The sequence below is a fragment of the Gopherus evgoodei genome, chromosome 1 (assembly GCF_007399415.2).
Source record: "Gopherus evgoodei ecotype Sinaloan lineage chromosome 1, rGopEvg1_v1.p, whole genome shotgun sequence".
NCBI lineage: Eukaryota > Metazoa > Chordata > Testudines > Testudinidae > Gopherus > Gopherus evgoodei.
Genome location: NC_044322.1, coordinates 139,422,673 through 139,444,489, shown reverse-complemented (window position 1 = coordinate 139,444,489; position 21,817 = coordinate 139,422,673). Strand labels below are relative to the sequence as shown.

The 21,817-nt window shown below is 38.7% G+C and overlaps 1 protein-coding gene and 1 long non-coding RNA gene across 5 annotated transcripts in view; one reads left to right on the top strand and one right to left on the bottom strand.

Annotated features, from left to right (window-relative positions):
• The window catches only part of NHS (NHS actin remodeling regulator), a 358,314-nt gene that overhangs the window by 4,592 nt on the left and 331,905 nt on the right, over positions 1 to 21,817 (bottom strand). For 2 of the 4 annotated variants that reach the window (XM_030573962.1, XM_030573985.1), the window contains exons 4-8: positions 16,009 to 16,071; positions 11,168 to 11,360; positions 7,606 to 7,737; positions 3,441 to 6,413; positions 2,900 to 3,026 (exon numbers count right to left, since the gene is read on the bottom strand). In XM_030573962.1, coding sequence (XP_030429822.1) covers positions 2,900 to 3,026; positions 3,441 to 6,413; positions 7,606 to 7,737; positions 11,168 to 11,360; positions 16,009 to 16,071 — 3,488 coding nt within the window. The remainder of the gene's footprint in view (positions 1 to 2,899; positions 3,027 to 3,440; positions 6,414 to 7,605; positions 7,738 to 11,167; positions 11,361 to 16,008; positions 16,072 to 21,817) is intronic. The other 2 variants (XM_030573979.1, XM_030573970.1) reach the window with 2 other exon arrangements.
• The window catches only part of LOC115656875, a 56,519-nt gene that overhangs the window by 13,629 nt on the left and 21,073 nt on the right, over positions 1 to 21,817 (top strand). The gene's annotated exons all lie outside the window — the stretch shown is intronic.

Below are 21,817 nucleotides of genomic sequence, written 5' to 3'. Positions count from 1 at the left end.
GACCTGGGCAGTGTGAGTGCCACGGAAAATCAGCTCGTGTGCCGCCTTCGGCACCCATGCCATAGGTTGCCTACTCCTGCTCTAGCTACAGAGAGTAGCTCCTGTCTCACTCCACTCTGCTTGGCCCAGTCTATACAATTCATCCATGGTAGGACTTACACAGGTTTGGGAAAAAAGATGGAATAATGCAACAAAAGTTAACATTCTTTCTACTTTTGGCTCCCATTCTCCAGCAAGAGCCACTAGATCAGAATCCTCTCTACTTACAGAAGAGGTGGCGGCAATTTGGCCCTATATTTGAATACTAGATGATTGTGGGTATTTTACTCAGGAGATATGCATGTTAACAACAACAACAACAACGAATGGCACCAATTGTATTTGTAAATTGTTCAACTCATTCCATAAAGATATTCAAGCTGTTGACCAGCAATACAATACAATATTATAATAAAGCAACCTTTAAACACTCCTTTTAAAATTTAACAAAATAAATACGGTGGCTATAGCACACAGAGAAAGGAGCAGATGAAAGATTCCAAGTAAAGCGCCAACCATTGTTATTCAGTTGCCATCCCAGCATAGAGTTTTTCTGGGAAGTTTGGTAAAAAAAATCAGAGTTTTAAGATTATGGTGTCTGGAAAAAGCTATAGTTTATTAGGAAAATAATTCCATGTCTTTTTGGCTCATCATATGAACAGCAATATTTATAAATATAAATTGATGTTCTTTTGACAAGCTACTAGGCTGAGTTAGATATGGGGAGTAAGAGTCCCAGGGAAACGTGACCAGGCAGGAGTTCAGGAGGAGGTACAGAGAAAGGGAAGAAGGACTAGGATGGATATGGACTGGGGTTAGGCCTCTGGGGAGGCATACAGATGGGTAGCATGATGCCATGTCTCAGAGTTGGGGTGCTGTAGAGGAGGAGTCAGGCAGAACACTGATGTGATGGAAGGGGGAATTTAATAGGGTTGAATAGTATAAAGGGCATGACATGGGAATGAAGAGAAAGGGCAAGGATGGTGGTGCAGGGAACCAGGAAAGGCATATATGATGTGCATCCTGGGTACATAAGGACAGGAACAGAGAAAAGCAGAGTGCTTTAAAGTATTTTATGGTATAAAAGCCATATCATATCCTCCATTCCCTCCATGGTCCACTACCCCATATCCCAAGATGATATAACTCCCACTTATCACACACACCTCCTATGCACTTCCTAAAACCTGGAGGAGGGGAACCCTGCTTTAGTGGACCTTATAAACTCTGTTGAGGTAGAGCTACTCTCCTGTAGCCCTTATACACCAACCCAATTGAAGCTCTTGACTTTCATTAAATAAATGGGAAATTTATGACCAAACAGTTAAGATTGAAGGTGTGTTTTAATGGAACTCAGCTAGTGCCCAATAATGAGACTGTACTTCCTTTACAAAAATCCAATGCCACTTTAAAAATCCAACTGTCTGAAAGTCTGATAATGCACAATTAAGGAGATGCAGCCAGTCTCCCACGACACATAATTCTTCATCACTCCCTAGGATACCAATAAAGCAAAACATTTAATCACATGATTAAGTCCATCCTTAGTCAGCAAAGCACTTGATGGGTGCTGGTAGACTGGCATCCCCACAGGGGCAGAGGTTTGTGGTTTGTTGTATGCTGGTTCTAGTGGTGGGGTATGCATCTCAGCGGAGGAGTAAAAGGTATGTCATGTTAGATGCCTTAACTTTTCATGTCCTTGCTTTTGTCATTTTGTGTACGGTATGCTATATAGAAAGTTATCCTAACTCACACACAACTTCGTATTTTTTAGATTCTCAGTTTTTTAGCTTAAGAAAGGATCTTCAACCCAGCACTGGCTACTTTGTGAAAATAACCATCTGGTGCAGAAGTTACTTCTGCTTCTTAATTGGCTGAATAGTTTGACAAAGAACAGGATTTTCAACTGGTAGCTGTTGCTTTCAAGAAGACAAGGAACCCCTGAGCACACTGACAATTTTACAAAGAGCAAGGTGCTTGATTCAGTAGCTGTTGCTTTGTCAAAAGCACTGTTCTTTGTGACATTGTTTAGTTGGGTCAGGAGCTTTGCTAATGAAGATTATAGTTTTATGAAGACCAGCTTCGTTCCTGAACTGGCTGAACAGTTTCACAGAACTCTTTTTCTATGACAAACCAATAGCTACTACTTCACAGAAGATCCTGGTTGTCATAAACAACGGTCTCCTTTAGGCTCACCACAACTTAAACCAACAGTTATGACAAGAAGCCCTAACAATTTTTTTGTTAATTAACAAAATAATTATATAACCTCAGAGGCTTCACGAAATACATTTTTTACTTTCTACACTTTGCAGTTTTTAAGTTAGAGTGATCCAAAACCTCATGAGATTCAGATTGTGAATTCTGAACAGATTAATTTCTAATAGATTAGAATTCAGAATTTTCTTGATTTTCTTGATTTTCTCTGATTTTCTTGAAACTGCTCAGATAGTTCAATTTTTATTCAGTGATTATGTGCTAAAAATTTTGAGCAAATACACTGTGGTTTTCATATAAAACAAAGAGCTTCAATCCTGCTGTAAATGTAAAACAGCACATTCTTAACTATGGTAGCATAATGAAACTTCCATGCTACTCTTACTGTCAGTGGAAATAGAACTCAGAATCTTCAGCACCAAAACCCTCTACCACTTGAACCAAAGGAGTATCTCCATTAGCTAGCAAGAGTAGTAGGCTCTTATTCTCAATGTGGTCCAGCTAGTAAATGGGAACATGACTCTCTTAGCCAGTGTGTATTCCCTTCTTGGACATAGTTAGTTGATGCTTAGCTGCAGATTTTAGGAAGAGAAGACTGTATTCTGTATTCATATCCATTCCAGTAACAGTAATGCTAGATCACCTGTGAATGACTGCAAATAGATCCTCTGTAGTGCGAGGTTTGTTTGGAGACACAAAAACATCTTCTGCTTCAGTCTGAGAATCTTCACTCAATGGTGAAATTACGGAATCATCACTTGGAGAAGATTCTTAAATAAGAAAAGAAGCAATGTCAGATGCTTGCCACATTTAACAATAGGATGCTAATGCAATTCACAAGCTCAATTAATAATGGAATTGTCTAAGCAATAATATACACTTTAAATCTAGTCTAAATATTGTACTCATCTGTCAAAGTACTGTTTCTTGGTATAAATGGTTTAGTGCTCTTTTCTTAACTGAAATGAAGTAACAGAATACAAAATATATATTCTTGTAAGAATGTTTAAAATAAAGTCAGCCAGATACTCAGCTGACATAAATCAGGATAGATCCATTAAAATCAGTGGAGTTATGAAGAGTCCCACAACTGGAGAATCAATATTTTTAATGATCACTAAAAATCATCTCTCTATAATCACTTTTTTAAATTATGGAATTAGTTAGTTAATTATAAAACTGACCTTTCAGTGAAGCATCATCTGCACTCCCCTGTGTCTCCTCTGCCCTGCTGTCATCAGAGGCACTTTTGGTTGGAATACCTGATGCAACATCATTTTCCTGCTCAGAACTTTTTTCATTAAGTGAATTTACAGTTGATATCTCTGATTCATAGCTGATATTCCCAGGCACTTTGTCATCATGGTGGCTTATATCAAACTGATGCTTAGGCTGATTACTAATGTCTGTTCCCCCAGCTGGTGGATCAGACTGGAATATGGTTTCATCCACAGCTTTAGATTCCAACTTTTGTTCACAGACTGCAGGTAATTCTTGCTTAATCTGCACAGGATCGAGGCTCCCTTCCTGTTCTCTTTCATGATAAGTTATCTTAACTTCACAAACACTTGTGCGGACAGCTAAACCTTTTTGAAACCCTTCTGTAGAAGTGTTAAGGATTTGTGTGTTCTCTGGTAAAGGCTCACCAACTGGCTGCATTTGGTCTTTCGTGGTGTTTGCTTCTAAAATACCCACATTTGATGAGGTTACAGTTTCTTGATCACAGTTATTCTGAACACTGATCGATGAATCTTTTTCTGAATGCAGTTTATCAGGGCCTGTCTCCACTGGAGAAGAGTCAATATAGGACATTATGGCATCTTCAGTAGAGTACTGACGTGATATTGATTTCTTAGCTACAAGTGGCCTCATTTTGCCTGGAGAAATGGTAGTCACCATTAATGTGGTTTCTTGTATGCAGAGAAGGTCTGTATTACCATCTTTTTGTTTCACTTCTTCAGGCTTATTAATTGATTTAAGGTGAACAGATTTTAGAACTGAAGGTGTAATAGCAAGGGCTGGTGGAGGATTAGGGTTTAGTGCTTCTCCTACCATGTTTTGTTTAATGTGATTAAAAGCATGCAACTGGTTTCTGTGAGCAAATGGTTTATTCAACACATTATGAAGAGCACTTAGGTCAAGATGAGTAGGAGGTATAATTGGAAGTTCTAGATCTTTGTTTAGAGATACAGCGCCATCTTTAGAAGAAGGTTGTTGCAACGAGGACTTCCTTTCTGGTACTTTTGGCTTTCTTTTACTACCCCCTGGAGATAAGGGTCCAGAGAAGAAAGCTGTCGGGAAAGAGGATGTTGGTGTTTCAGACTGACTGGAGTAACCACTAGAGGGTGATGCTAAACCAGCCAACTTTTCCGGGGAAGCCAGCTTAAACTCATTATCAACAGAAGGGAGGGATGGGGTGGTGGCTCTCGATCCGGATTGCGATGTTTGTGATTCAGAACTTTCTGGCGACTTTATGCATTCTATGACTGTAGTACCCGTAGCTGTGCTTGAATTGGATAAAGACCTATAAGGATCGTTAGATTTCAAGTCATTTAGAAGCCAGAGATCTGCATAGTGAGATTGTTCAGCACCTTCATCTTTAAATGATGGAATATCTGTGGTCTCAAACTGAATGTTCTTTAATTCACTGTCATTCTGATTAATCCAGGAGAGTTCCTGTTTGCTTGGCAGATTAGAGTTTTCCACTCTAGAAGGTGTATTTGAAAACTCAAGTGGCAGCTTCATTTCCCTGGAAGTATGAGGCACGTGCTGCCCACTGTTTATCTTTGGTTCTTTCTTCTCAGGAAGATCTGTGCTGCCATCAGATTTCCTCAAAGATGAACTGCGTTTTGGTGGGGCTGGCTTTGCCTTTGGTTTCTTAAGAGAGATGCTATGTCTTCCCTGCCTCCTGTGGTTTACATAATCCTGCCAGGCACAATCAGTGAGACTGGAAGCAACATTTGCATTCCGGCCACTCTCAGAGCTTGCAGCTGCATAGTTACAAATATAACTTTTATTACCTTTGAGACCACAGTCAAAGTGCATGGAGGTATAATATCCTTCAGTGTCCACAGAAAAGTGTGAGCTAGTGTCTGCTTTGTCAGATGGAGTCTTTTCTAGAAAGCTATCATAAGTGGCCACACTTGTAAAACTTGGGCATTCTAAGCTGTCGTCCTTTGGGCGTTCAGGGCTGAAATCTTGACGACAGGATGCATCGTGATGATGGTGCAAGTAATTCCATTCACTATCGCTTGTGTTGCTGTTATTGGGGTCATCAAGTAAATCTGCTACAGTGGAGGTGAAGGAGCTTGCCCTGTGACCTCGAACCTTATCTATGTGATCACTGTACTGCTCTGTTATAAAGACATTAGAATCTTCATTGGCATTAGGAGCAGTGTTCAGTGACAATTCTGAGTCACAATGTGAAGAGCCAGTCAGCGGAGGAGAAGCAGCAGGAGGAATGGTTTCCGATGTCTGTGAGGGACATGTTGAGCTACTTCCACTCCAGTTCCCACTGGAGGATTGATGGTCATCTTTCTGGTCCATGTGACTGCTGAGAAGGACTCCTGCTGTGGAGATAGAGTGAATGGGGCTCCCAAAGGTGTCAGAGTTTGATGAAATCTCACAGCTTCCAGAATCTGCCATCCTTGACAACCTCGACCTCCCTCTCTCGTTTACATTATGTTCTGGGCTGTGAAGGTGCTGAGAACAAGTTAAACCTATGGGCTGGTGTTCTTGTGAACCCTGGTTATTGATGGCATTATTACCCTTTTTTGGGATTCTTTCTTGGCTTGCCAAAAAGTCTTCTGCTTCATACACTGAAGTTTTGGCATCAGCATCTTGATCAGCTTCACTGGCTCTAGCACCTTCACGAGGAAGACTCCGTGATCGGATACGGTTGCTCACTGCTGTAGTGAACATTGTGTCACCGTTGTCTGTCAACACCAAAATGTTGCCGGCTGAATGTGACAAGGAGGCTACAACACTTTGACCTCTCTGCGCTCGGATTCTTCTTCTGGATGGAGCAGCAATGAGAATTTCTTCAGTCTGGCACTCAGAGTCTCTAGTACCTGATCTCCTGTTGATTGTACTGGAGAAGTCTGGATTTGCATGCACAATCACATTCCGTTCTCTCGCTACTGGTGATTCATCAGAATCTAGGATACATGCAAAATTGTGTGAGATACATTTTTATATTTGCTGACTAATGATGACTTGCAGAGTAACCCAAGAAATGTATTTGTTGTAGACTTTTTTCTTGCTGAGGATTCTACCAAATGTAACTTTACTATAAAAATAACATAAGGCAGACAGTATCCTGGTAAGATGGGAAATTCTCCTATTCCTGCAATGTGATCTTGGTTCTCCTATTCCTGCAATGTGATCTCGCGTTGAGCTGATCTTGCTGTGACAAGATAAATATTCACTTTTTAGTTTTTGTCACTGTATTTCAACTAATAAAGGCTGTTTTAATGAGCTGCTGCCTTATAGAAAACTTTGTAATCATTTTTATTGAAAACAAATCTATTTTGATCGTATATGTATGAATTTCCTTCATCTGATTCTTTACTACCAAGGGCATTTGCATAATAACAGGATTTTTGTTTCATAGGCTCTAGTTGCTTATTCCCTAATATGAACACATTCCTGGCTGGCTTCAGGAATAGATGTATGCTTAAGAAATAAAGATCCTGGATCTAATGTTGATCTCACACCCATTTTACACTAGAGCTGACTTCCAAAGAGTTACTTCTGATTTACACTGACATGAGATCAGAGTTAGGGCCCCCTGATTTCATCCTCAGTAATAAAGAATGAGTGGGAATTGAAACTGGAAAAATAGATAAGAATAATGTTTGACAAAGTTTCTAGAAAAGCACTTGCAGATGCCTAATTCAAATATTCAATTGGTTATATACGTAAGTTGTTCTGGGTTCTGCGACAGCTCATCATCTTGCAGTATAACATCTGTCACTTCTTTACCTTAAGATCTCTTGCACAAGAAAAAACTTTCACTGAATCTAGTTACTTTTTATGCACATAACTATGGTTATAGAACAAAAATAAACTGAAAAAAAATTAAGTAACTGACTACATTTAAACAATAAGGGTTGAACATGTATATCTATATCACTCGATAAGGCCTATGGTATGTCAAGGCCATATTGAGTAATATAGCTTTGCTTACTGTATTAAAGAAAAAAAACCAAACACATTTCCAAACTCCACAACCATAAAAGCATTAATGTTTCCTTGGAAAGCTGTTTGGAAGGCAGGCTACCACTTCAGATCCCTGCGATTAAAGTCAGTTAGAATGCTATCTATTGAAGATTTTTATTTATACTACACCTATTTCTTGTTGCACTCTTCTGGGGATGCCAGAGATGGTTTTCCTCCTTCTCAACTTTCGTCTTCGCTGTAGTACAGATTGTGAATGAACAAGAGAGCAGCGTATACTAGCCTCTCTGTCAAAACCAACTCCTGCAACCCATAAATAGGTCTCATTAGCCTTTAGAAATGGTAAACAAATGTCATGGCTGGAACACAGCGGAGGTATGTGAGCTTGGATTAAGCCTGTGAATAAATATAATGGAGCCCTTATGCAGCTCTTATGTAAATTATATTACGGTATATCACAGTGTTACTTCTAACTCCGGCTCCCTCTCAGCAGCCTGCACTGCCAAAAGAAATAGAAGGAGAAAAAAGAAAGTAAACAAATAAGAAAAGGAAAACAGTTAGGAATTCTCCATGGCAGGCATCTTTATCACAGCTACATATTTGTTTGCCATGGAGACAATGAAGTCAACACCTCTGCAAAGAATGGTAGCAGCCAAGATGATAACCTGAATCTGGTCAGCTATATTTTGACTCATTTAAACAAACTAATTAACTAACTAACTAATTAATTAACTAACTAAAAAATGTCCTGCATCTGATGAAGTGGGTATTCACCCACGAAAGCTCATGCTCCAAAACGTCTGTTAGTCTATAAGGATTCTTTGCTGCTTTAACTAAAAAAACTGGTTCATAGAACCATTTGCCAAAGTTTGGTAATTCTGAGGAGACCAAGGTACTAAGGAAAAGGTGAATAAAGTATTTTATATCCACATACAAGTTTAGAGAACATTTTTCTTAACTGTTATATAGGGTCAACATTTAAATAAAAGTGTACTTAAAGTTCAGTTTCTATATCCACATTTAGCCACCTCCAGAACTGCCATGATTACCCAGCAGCCTCCCATGGTGGCTGCTGGGTGACAAGTACTTTTGAAAACTAGGCCACATACTTAGGTATCTAAATGTGGATTTAAGAACTGAAATTTAGACACTCATTTTTTAAAACTTTGGCTATACAGAATAGATAAAAACATCTCATTTTGTTTACATTTGCATAGTGTTACTAAAGGAAGGTTTGTTTTTCTCCATGATCAATAAGAAGTTAAATGGAAGACAGCCAAAAAATAGAGCACTTAGCAGGGGTGCTGGAACAATTTCAGTAGTGGGGGTGCTGAGAGCCACTGAACCAAACTGTCAGCCCACTATATGATGGGAACCACTTCAAGCCAGGGGGTGCGACAGCAGCCACAGCACCCCTAATTCCAGCATCTATGGCACTTAGCTGTGGCAGGCTTCTCTAGCAAATGCAAAGTCATGTTCTCTAAAGCTGGCAGGACTCATGTTTGAATAATTGGGCCAGGGCTATAAACAGTGAAGTTGGGGCTACTCTTTCTGTGGTTTGCAATCTTTAGAAAAAACAAAATAAAGCAAGCCAATCCTGACTAAACAAATAAAAGCTCTATGTTAAATAGCGTATAATTATATTAAACATAATTATACACACACGCACACACATACATATTACATTACAGAACAATGTAAAACATTAAAAAGTAACTTTCTTGTAAAAGTTCTTCTTGAAATCTACTACAGTGTAATAGAGGCTTCAGACAGATGTCCTGTAACCACCAATGCCCCTGTAATAAGCAGAGGAAGACCTTTCTTTAATAATGAACAAAAGTGCTCTAGACTCCATTACCTGTAATTTTTTAATGTGAATGTTTATCAGGGTTATTTTTTTTAACAAAATCAAACTGCTTTAAATTGCTGAAATTCCAACAATTATGAGTTAGTTACACGTGACCCCTGTGGCCAATGTGTCAGGTCATCTCCCAGTGGCAGGTGGAGTAGGGTATACTCTCCCCTTTATGTGTACAAATTATTCACATTAATATTAATAAGAATTATACACTAAACAGCCAGAAAATTATGTGCCATTCTAGGGATGTAAACTGGTGAGTGGAAATTTGGTTCCAATTTATGGCAGGTAGAGTCTAGACAAAAACTCTATTACTGGAAAAGCTGACATTTAGCCCTGATCTAAGGGTATACTCTCCTGTAAATATGTATGTGTAACTTTAGTGCCAGTAGGAAATAGGTGCATGCATGCTGAGGAGAATATACTCTTTCAGGCCTCACATTGTACTTATAATTAATTCTGTAAGTTATCACAGTATTACTTTCTGCTGACCCTCACACCCTTCTCTGATTAGAGCACTACCAGAAAAGCACAAAGGAAAAAATAATACTTACTTTTATGTTTTAAGTAGAGCCGTGCAAATAAAATAATTTTTGATTCATTGGCAATTTTGAAAAGTAAAATACAAATGTTTTGGGTTAGACTGAAAATGAAAAATTTCCAAAATTTTAGCATATCAAAACAAATAAATAAAATCCTAGATCTAATAAAACATATTCCTTTGACAAAATCAAAATGTTTCAATTCAATTTTGACTTTTTTTTACATTTTTGATTTTTTAAAATAAATTAAAGGAAGTTTTTTAATGAAAAATCTTTTCAAACTGAAAAAAATCAAAATGTTCCATTTAGAAAATGTTGAAATGAAATGTTTCAATTTTTTTCAGATTTTGCCCCCTAAAACAATTTGGCAAAACAGACAAATTTGTGAATCTGGTGTAGCTGAATCTGCATTTTTCATAGGAAAAAAGCTTCAGCTGAACAGTTTCACCCAATTCTAGTTATAAGTTTAACTCTAAGTACACAGCTTTTCTTGCTGATCATCACACTTGAGTCTTCAGTCATAGAGGCTGCCTAGTTTACACTCTGAAATTAATCAAAAATTGGTGCAAGGTAGTTTTATGGAAAACTCAGATGACTTTAGTACTCTAATCACTGAACCATACACGAGAAAGAGACAGAAAATGGAAGACAGACAGAAAGAAAACGGAAGCTTATTTTTGGCTTTTGGAAATAAATTATCCCTCACATTTAATAATGTATATACCTGCTGCATACTAATATGTAAACAAATTCATAAAATAAATAAAGCATAAACTAAAAGAGTTATAAATAAATGAAGATGCCATTACTATACCTTCAGCTTAGCAGCATGAAAAGAGACCTCAAAGCAATGGCTTATATGCTACATGATCATTACTTGCATATTTAAAGTACTGCAAGCGCTATAATATTTTCCCTGCCCTTATTTGCTCTGTTACATATGATTATCACATGATTAACCACTATGGTTTTCTGTATTAGTTCAGTTAGCTAAATTCAAAGAGCTCTTTTATGTCCTTTTAAATACCAGTTGCCAGTCATATACATAACAAAATTACAAATCATACCGTGTAATTTAGTGTTAGATGACAGTTTGTAATGTGACACAAATACACGGGGCCAAATTAATAGTGGATGTAATGCCATTGACTTCAGTGGATCTACATAAGGGAGGACTTTAGCCCAGTTACTGTCCTGTAAAAAATTAAATTCCTGGGTCAAAGTCTTTACCTGTAGGTTGTAAAGTCCTGTGTTTTGAAACACAGTTAATGTAATGAAATATTCTGACCTTACCACCCTTGAATCAAGCAAAAGAAATAGAAGAGATTTGTACCAGTGACGTTGATGGGGATAATGCAAGAGGAAATCACTTGGGCATCTTGTTTCATTTTCTCCTCTGGAGTTGGGAGAGGTAGTGCTTTGCTCCAATTAGTTTGCTTATCCAGTGTAGAAGGGATATTATGTATTGGATTTTTCGGCCTCTGCCCTAGCATGACATCTGTGTCTTCCTCTTCTGGTGGATGGGACTGCAAATGAATACATTCAAAATCAGTGTTCACTGTTTAGTCATACAAGACTAATTTTTAAACAAAAGCAGCAGAAAGAAATTAGAAGTAGATTACAGGTGAGCAATGAATTATAGTTATTCCAAACAATTGTATGACTATTGTTCCCACAGATACATGATGTACAGTAAGAAGACAAAAATACCTCAACATACTGGAAATGTTTTAGTGTAGATTAAATGTGTATAGGACACATTTTTAATGGGAAGAGGCGTGCACTTTATTTATGTGCATTTGCTGCAGGTGAGCACACAATTATGACCGATTTTAGGCATTTAAATATCCATTTGTGCATGCTACTCTAGTATATGCGCATAAAATTGTGGTAAATGTGCATGCAAAGTTTTTGTACGCACAAATACATTGACTACCACTGACAACTGGCACCATGTACGCATTAATTTGAGGATATGCATTAAGAGGCCCAAAGCTTTCAAAGTATCAATCCTTAGTTCAGAATAAAAAGATACAAATTTCACTTTTACTAATCAGCCAGGAATGCAATCAGATTTAAGGATACAGAAAAACTACAGCTATAAATTTGGCTGTAACTAGTATTGATGATTCTGGTGTCAAGACAAATATTAACCAAGGAGAAGATTAGCTGCTTAAGAACTAACTTAGGAACTAGGGCTGTCAAGCGATTAAAAAAATTAATTGTGTTTAATCATGTGATTAAAAACATTAATTGTGATTAATTGCGCTGTTAACAACAATACCATTTATTTAAATATTTTTGGACGTTTTCTACATTTTCAAATATATTGATTTAAATTATATCACAGAATAGGAAGTGTACAGTGCTCACTTTATATTTATTTTTTATTACAAATATTTGCACTGTAAAAATGATAACAAAAATAGTATTTTTCAATTCCCCCATTAAAAGTACTGTACCACAATCTCTTTATCATGAAAGTTGAAGTTACAAATATAGAATTATGTACAAAAAATAACTGCATTCAACAATAAAACAGTGTAAAACTTTAGAGTCTACAAGTTCACTAAGTCCTATTTCTTATTCAACAAATCGCTCAGACAAACAAGTTTGTTTACATTTGCAGGAGATAATGCTCCCCACTTTTTGTTTACAATGTCACTTGAAAGTGAGAACGCATTCACATGGCACTGTTGCAGCTGGTGCCACAAGATATTTACATGCCAGATGCGCTAAAGATGGATATGTCCCTTCATGCTTCAACCACCATTCCAGGGGATATGCGTTCATGCCCATGACGGATTCTGCTCAATAACGATCCAAAGCAGTGTGGACCAACGCATATTCATTTTCATCATCTGAATCAGATGCCACCAGCAGAAGGCTGATTTTTGGTGGTTCAGGTTCTGTAGTTTCCACATTGGAGGGTTGCTCTTTGAAGACTTCTGAAAGCATGTTCCACACCTCGTCCCTCTCAGATTTTGGAAGGCACTTCAGATTCTTAAACCTTGGGTCAAGTGCTGTAGCTATCTTTAGAAATCTCTCAATGATACCTTCTTTGTGTTTTGTCAAATCTGAAGTGAAAGTGTTCTTAAAATGAACAACATGTGCTGGGTCATCATCTGAGATTGCTATAACATGAAATATATGGCAGAATGCGGGTAAAGCAGAGTGGGAGACGTACAATTCTCCTCCCAAGGAATTCAGTCACATTATTTTTTAAATGAGCATCATCAGCATGGAAGCACGTCCTTTGGAATGGTGGCTGAAGCATGAAGGGGCATGCAAACGTTTAGAATATCTGGCATATAAATACTTGCAATGCCGGCTACAAAAGTGCCATGTGAATGCATTCTCACTTTCGGGTGACATTGTAAATAAGAAGTGGGCAGTGTAGTAAGTAGAGGCCCTGAGATATAAACCTTGGTATCAAAGGCCTGGTATGAGGCCTGAACTAAAGTAATGGTCAAGACTTTGCTAACATAAAGCAAAGTTAAGCTGTGAGCCAGAGGCAGGCCCTGCTCACAGAAGCTGGCAAGAAAAGGGCTGATGCTGCATAAACATATATCCACATAGTGTATTGAAGCATAAACACGGTACCAGAACACTCTATACTGGAACATTCCACAGATAACAAGGAACAGGCTAACCCATCCCAATGACAGGGGCAAAAGGGTAATATGATGGATAGAGTTGTTTTATTCGAACCAACATGTACAAGGTGAGAGGCGGCACCTTACTACGTAGAGGGGTTGTACCTTGCTACGTAGGGGTTGCACCTCATACGTTAGGAGTGATGTGTAACTTGTTTGTACCTGTGTATAAGAATGCACCTCTGGGGCGGTGTCTTTGTCCAGCCGAGGGGGCACTGGAAAGTCCCGCCACTGACTGAGTTGAGTCCATTGCCAGGATGCACATATTAATAGCATGCCCTGCAGAGTAAAAATCTAGGGGGAACTATCATTGTGCTTCGTTTGACAATAAACCTGGCCGACGTGCCTTCGTACCTTACTAGACTCTGTGGTCATTGGGGGTTTTCTCGGGATCTGCTATCTGTGCAGAGCTGGGACAGCACACAGAGGGAACACACGCACGCAGCCGAGTGATATCAACATTGAAAAGAGCAGAGCACCACACCGGTAGCATCTGACAACAGGCAGCATTATCTCCCATAAATGTAAACAAACTTGTTTGTCTGAGCGATTGGCTGAACAAGAAGTAGGACTGAGTTGACTTGTAGGTTCTGAAGTTTTACATTGTTTTGTTTTTGAGTGCAGAATACAAAAAATGTACATTTGTAAGTTGCACTTTCATGATAAAGAGAATGCACTACACTACTTGTATGAAGTGAACTGAAAAATGCTATTTCTTTTATCATTTTTACAGTGCAAATATGGGTAATAAAATAGTAATATAAAGTGAGCACTGTACACTTTGTATTCTGTATTGTAATTTAAATCAATATATTTGAAAATGTAGAAAAACATCCAAAAATATTTAATAAATTTCAATTGGTATTCTATTGTTTAACAGTGCGATTAAAGCTGCGATTACGGTAATCACATTTTTGTAATCATTAATTTTTGTAATCACAATTAATATGTTTAGTTAATCACGAGTTAACTGCGATTAATTGACAGCCCTATTAAGAAATTCAAAGTATTATTTAGAAACCATGCAAATATTTCAGAACATGCTACCCATACCACTAGACATGGAAGTATAGAAAGCCAAATAAGCAAGAGAAAAGGCATGGAAGAAAAATAGGTGTTTTTAAATAGAATAAAGGTCCAGAACTCTAATGCTGTTGCAATTTCACCTAACGACAAAGTAATAAGTGAAAAACATTTTCTCCTACTTTACAGTTAAAGGCACATTTTCAAACTCTCTCTGTTTCCACTTTGTTTGGAAATGGGGAGGGGGGGAAAAACCCACATGCCTTACTCTATGTCTGCCCTACTTTCCCCCTTTTTGAAGTTAATACACTTCTCTGTAGTGAATGATCCGTCCTTGACTAGTTCAGGACATCTGCTTATGTCTTTTTCTAAATCCTGGGGAATATTTTTGAGCCTGGTTTTCTTTCAGTGTTAGATTCCTAGCTGGCTAACTATTGGGGCTCTTGCCAATGGCTGTTGTTTACAGTATATTTTCAAAGTTTTAGTTTTGTGCACCTATGTGGTTAAGACAAACATTTTTTTCTCCCTTTCCTTGGCACAGCATTTAGCATGTAGTTACCTAATATTACACGATCACGCCCAAATTATCATCTTTGTGCCATTCCTCTTCATAGAGTTCCCACAAATCCTGTGGGAGTTGAAGGTCTAAAGCCTGGCAAACAGCATTTCCAAACCAGTTCCAAAATTGCTTAAGATCATACTTAGCAGCCACTTATTTAAACTATTCCAGGACACTTACCTTATAAGTGTTATCTGCAAAAACACCCACAAACCCAGGAGAAAGGATATCTCCCCCCCTTGAGAAAAATGGTTTTTTCCATATATGGTTTTAGTAAAACTTTGCAGCCTTCTTTCTCTCCTCAGCTTTTGTGCTGATCACCAGCAGACGTGAGTAGCTCATACAAACTTCAAGCACAAAAGACTTTGTTTCCTAGGTAACTTCCCCTCCTTCTCTCCCCCCCAAAAGTTTGGGGCATTGGGGAAAAACACACACACACACACACACTTTTGTTGCTGATTCCTTCCCCAAATAACAATGGATTGCTGGACAAAGAAAGCGTAGTGACCTGACAGCAGGCTCTGACTGACAAAGCTACTGGTTGCAAACAATGGGAATGACAACTGTCCAGAGAATAAATGTATACTTTTGCTCTGGCATCATTTTGATGGTTTCTTATGGTTCTGAAAAATATTCTGAACATCGCAAGAAAATAAAATGCAATCGTCCACATTATAGAGTCCAGCTCGAGCCAGACCTTCAAAGCTAGTCAATAGGAGGAAATGATCCTGCGGTCCACTAAACCTATTACAGTTACTCAACATGGGGAAAAAACGTTGTTCCTTATTGATAAGAGAGTAACACACAAAAGTTTTCTTTGAGATAGTGCAACAAAGTGAGAAGCGAAAAGCAAGCAAAAGAAAGGGTTAGAGGTTTGAAAGGGGGAAAATGAAGGAGATAGGGCTGTTAGTTTAAGAATCCTTTTTCTTCCAATACCTTTTTACTCCACGGGGTCATGTGGCAACACTCAGTGGGGGAAGGCGAGCGGGTGCTGTTAAACTATAAAGATGAAATGGGGGGGAAAAGATAAAATTAAAAACATACACAAAATGTTTTTGATTAAAGCACATCAATTCTGTCCAGAGAAACCTCTATAAGATTTAAATGGAGCTATAACTGCAATCTGTTTCCAACTGACAAATTCACCTTCCTAGGAAGGTTCCTTTTCTCTGAATAACCCCCCATCTCATCACCTGGCGCATAAAGACATGTCCACACCCCAAAACGCTACTGATTTAGCTAAATTGGTTTAGCAACTAATATAGTTAAATTGAGGCAGCCTTCTGGTGTGACCATTGTTAACAATCATCTTCAGAGTGCCTTATATAGCTTTAGCTTACGTCAATTCCTTACAGATTTAAGCCAAAACTTTGTAAGGTACTCATCCAAATGACATGTCAATTATCTATTTTACGACTAAGTTAAAGATTTATCTGCTCATCTGAAAATAATGGCTGTAAATAAGGCTGATTCTAAAGATGATATATCTAAATCTTCTGCAGATCAATTTCAATTTTTTGACGTTACCATTAAAACAGCCTAAGTTGTAATCATTATGTCAGAATGACAAAGGACAATTGGCTTTATATGCATTTGCATAATGTTTTAAAGGGTAAATAGAGATGTCCAGCATATTACATGTTCTGGGTGAATTGCAGGATGTTTTGATATCTTTTTATCTCCAAGACCCTGGTTTGTTTGTGATTAGTGTCTTGTTTTAACACCTATGACTGAGTGATGACGTCTTTTGAAATGATACATAAAAAAAAAAAAAAAAAAAGAAAATTTAGCCCTTGATAACCTTAAAAAGCTTTGAATACCAAGTGGCTCTCAATTGATCTCATTTTGTAGGCCACTCACAGAAGAGAAATGCTATTATGGGCCATCTTGCCTCCTGATCGACACTGAAACATATCTGCTGTAGTGAGTCACAGACCCAGTGTGAGAACCACTGGAGTGAGTACTATTTTTCCACAACAAGCAGACAGATGTGCTGAGGCTCCCAGGTCCTAATTCTTGGTACTGAACCCCGACAGCTTTCCACGGAAATAACATCACCCCCTCTACAACTACCCACTACCTATACAGCAGAGACCCCTCCAGTATTATCTTGCTTCCTTGTGCAGGACTAAAACTGACTGAAACTTCCAAAATTAGCTGCCCACACATCTGACGGAAAAAAGGAAGAGCAGATCAAATCAGAGACCACTTCCAATTTATAAAAATAGTTAGCAAGCCATCTAGATTAGGTCCAAAACCAATTCTCTTAAAATGGGAAAGGGGATAGGAAACTTAATTTTAGCACAGACCAGTGTCCGATACTACTGCAGATAAATGCTTTCATGGTTTATGATGGGAACCAAAAGAATAATACATGAAAAATTTAAGTTTCCGCTAGCTCTTCAGATATGCAAGGATGATATCATCTAGTTACCAGTAATCTACCCAGGGCAGAATGCCAGCAGTAGAGATTGTCCCTGCAATTCAACTTTGCTGCTGAAGATTTCAAAGGATTCCTAAGAAGACTGCTGAATCGAGACAGACCTCTCAGGAGTGGCAGATTCTTAAATGTGGGAATCCTTGTGCTGTTAAACAAAGGGCCACCTGGGGCCCGTCAGTGCAGTGGTGCCCACGAGAGAGGAGAGAGCATGGGGATTCCTCTTCTCCAACTTTGCGCCTCTGCTCCAAGGCTGAAAATGAGTGCAAGGACTGCTCCATGTTTGCACCCAAAACAGCATCTGCCTCCCCAAAAGGAACAAGCAATGGTAAAGTTGGGGCTCTGGCCACAAATTAGGCAGAGAAGATGGCCTCAATTAGAGGGGAGCACATATTGTAGCCTATAAAAGAGTGAGTGGTGTCTGCACTAGCCCAGTGTTCCCAGGATTACTGTGTCTGTTCTAGGGAGCTGCTACTGGTACGGTCTTCCTGCTCCCTAGCTCCTCTCAAAGGCCACAATATCTCCAAATGGGCAATTTTTGTTCCACCGAACTCTCTATCAGTATCTACAATAGTTTTTATTTGCTAAGGAGTGGAGAGGGGTCCCTTTCAAAATACACTCCCTCCCCCCAAGAAGTAGGATACGGTAATAATGATTTTCCAGGTACCACAGTAACAAAAAGTGGTTTATTCTAATAGTAGGTTTTGCTACCCAACTCCAGTTATAATATAAGCATTCTCAGAAGACAATGTGCAATTGAAGCCTAGAAAATGAAATCCTGTGTGGGACAGTGGGAAAGAGGCTAAAATCAAATGACTGATAGGGATCATTTTTTTAAATCATTAATAATGCTTTGCTACTCAATGTAGACTGCATAATGCCTGAATTACTTTCCAAGAATTACTTCTCTTTTTTTTTTGAAAATCCTTAAGTGGATTAAAAAAATTAAGAAACTCTGCTCCAATGCTGAAAGTAGCAAAAAATGCCAACAAAGCATAACAGCATTATCTGTGCTGTGGATAAATACAGATTTTCAGACAAGGCTGTCAAGCTGGCATCTTTTAGCATCATTAACTTCCCTCTCCTTTCCAGACTGAATCAGATCAGGCACTGTCTTTTTCAGATGCTACTTCCTATGACAAATTATAGGCCCAATCCTGCCAGGTGCTGAGCACTTTGCAAGATGAACCCTAATGATAAAATGTTAAGGTGTGACTACTGATTTAGGGAGCCACCATTTTGGGCTGCCCACCTTAAGACCCCTTACACCTGATATTCAGATATGCTGGGCACCTATAAATCCATTTGAAGTCAATTGGAACTGCAGGTGCTCAATTTCTCTGAAAATCCGGACAACGATGTCTCAAAATGGGCCCCCGAAATCAGAAGCCACGTTTGAAAATGTTGGTTTAACTGAATTTCATGATACCCTGTACAGCATGTGGGATGTCTCCATTGAACACAAAGAACCAAATGCAATACTATCAGAGCACAGCCTTCATTTAATCCCAGGTTTTTTTCTTTCTTTTGTCTTCTCAATAACAACATTATAAAGTTGCAATTTAATCTACAAGTAAATTAAGTTTGTGCTGATTTCACTATTCTCCTCCTACAGATGTGGGTGAATCTCTGTATCTTGAGCAGTTGGTATATGCCTTCATACAGTTATTTTATTATTATAGTTATTGCTATTATTACCTATTTGTATTACTCTAGCACTTAGAAGACCCAACTGAGAAGTGCATCCCGCTGTACTAAACAGCCAGAGTAATAGATGGTCCCAGCCCCTAAGAGCTTACATTCTCAATAGACAAACCAAAGGGAAGAAGAAAGTAAAGTATATCCCAGTTTTACAAATGGAGATCTGAGGCAGAGAGAGATTATGGGCCTGATCCAAATGCAATGAAGTCAATGGAAAAATACTAACTGACTTTCCCAAGATCATACAGGAAGCCTGTTGCAGAACTGGGTGTTGAACTGAGATCTCCCAAGTTGCTGCTCAGTACCTAACCACAGATGAACCTTCTTACATTTCAATTTTATAGTCTTTGAATAAAGTAATTAGAGTGCAATTGTGACAAACAAAAACAAAAGCTTAAAAAGTCAAAGGCTGATGAGGATATGCCTGATAATCTGTCCTCACCTCACTCCGTTGTGGGGAAAAATAAAAGTAGAATAATGTAAAGCAAAAACAAAATGTCATTATTTAAATAGGTCATATCTGGAGGGTTGGGGGTCGGTTTGTTTTTAAAAAAATCTCTCAAACTCAAAAGACCAGCTTTAACTGGCTTGGGAAATATGTAATTAGTCATGAAATCATACTAAACACCCCAGGCCATTCTGGTCTGTCAGATAATTTTGCATGTAGGCAGTTTTTCATAGTGCATTTTATTTGTGCTGTTGACAAACAGCGATGGCAACAGTCGATCTGTTAAATACAAATTCAGTATTTTCAAAGGCATTTTTCTGCACGGGACTAGAAAAATTCTTCTGAAGCCATTCCAGTCTAGTGTGTCATTAATTACTTAGGGACTTCTGCTGCAAACACTGACACATGTGACTAGTGTTACTTTTATGAGAGATCCTAGGATCTTCAATGCAACTCTTTTCATGAGTGTAATTGTTAATGTGCCAAGTCTTTGAAGTATCAGGCTATCCATGTAAAAATCTTAATGGCACAGATACATCTCCTATTTTCAGCATCTCTGACATTAACCACTTCTGGGCAGTAAGTAGAACATACCAGGTGATGCAAGCCTTAAGACTAATCAATGCAAGTGACTATGAAGGCCACCTGCAGTTGGGCCCTTGCTAGCTTGGCAATTCATAGGCCAACTTAATTTCCTGCTCCAGCAATGAGATGAGGAGGAGGAAATGCAGCTGGTCCATAGAGAGTGGCGAATCATAGAATATCAGGGTTGGAAGGGATCTCAGGAGGTCATCTAGTCCAACTGCCTGCTCAAAGCAGGACCAACCCCAACTAAATCATCCCAGCCAGGGCTTTGTCAAGCCTGACCTTAAAATCCTCTAAGGAAGGAGATTCCACCACCTCCCTAGGTAACCCATTCCAGTGCTTCACCACTCTCTGAGTGAAAAAGTTTTTCCTAATATCCAACCTAAACCTCCCCCACTAGCGGGACCAAGTACTGATTTTTGCCCCAGATCCCCAAGTGGCCTCTTGGGGATCTGAACTCACAACCCTGGGTTTAGTAGGCCAATGCTCAAACACTGAGCTATCCCTTCCCCTTTTCACTACTTGATTCCCTTTTCTCCTCCCAGGAGTTTTGGGCTCCAGTGTCATTTACGGTTTGCAAGTAGTAAGGCAAGGCTTGTGAACAAAGCAATGCCCATGTTGCCTTAGCACACCTCATCTGAAGTGACGGTATTCCAGGAACTGTTGGCATTTCACAGGAAGTGACTGCACAGAGGATATGGAACCCAGCAAAAAGGTTAAAGGAGAAATATAAAACCAAGAGCAAACAACTCACTTGTGTTCCTCTATTCAAAGCTGTTTAGTGAGTGCAGAAAAGTTTCCAAGAGTGGAAAGTTTTTATTCCCTGCATGTTTGTTTAATTTAGATATGGCTAAACTGATTTCCCCCCTCAAAATTAGTTCAAAAATTCATTGAAATTGCATATGCTAAATGTTACCCTGCAGGAAATCTTGATGGCTGATTCCCAAACCCCTGCAAGGAGAGGACGTCCTGACAAAGTTTAACAGTAATGTGTCCAACACCATAGTTTATAATTCCAAAAACATTATTTTTGACCCCCCTAAGAGCAAGAACTAACAAAAAGGCAAACAAGAGGATTAAGCATTGTTTATAGCCCTGACTTCTGTACCACTGGACAGGTCAAAGAGAGAGGGGAGGCTGGAAACTTCCTTTCTGGATGATCTTATAATAAAATTTAAAAAGCTGAAATTCACCCCAGTGCAGAGAGTCAGCACGTAGCCCAAACACCACTTAAATGGGATAGGACTTGTCTTGGCCTAGTTCACCCAAAATGAATATATAACTCTTCAATAATAAGACTCCATAACTTTTAAATATGAAAACAAAAATCTATATATTGGGGAAATAAGCTGTAGGAGAAATGGGAACTAGTGATTTGAAAGCAGTGCTGAAACTAGGATCTCTTGAGTGCTAATTCTGTCTCTAACACTGACTTTTTCAAGTGGCACTGGGTGAATCACTTAACCTCCTTGTCTCAGCTTCCCCATTTGTAAAATGAAGAGACTACTTCTTCTCTACTTCATAGGCAAATGGCAAGGATGAATGAAACCACTTTTGTAGAGTGCTTTGAAATT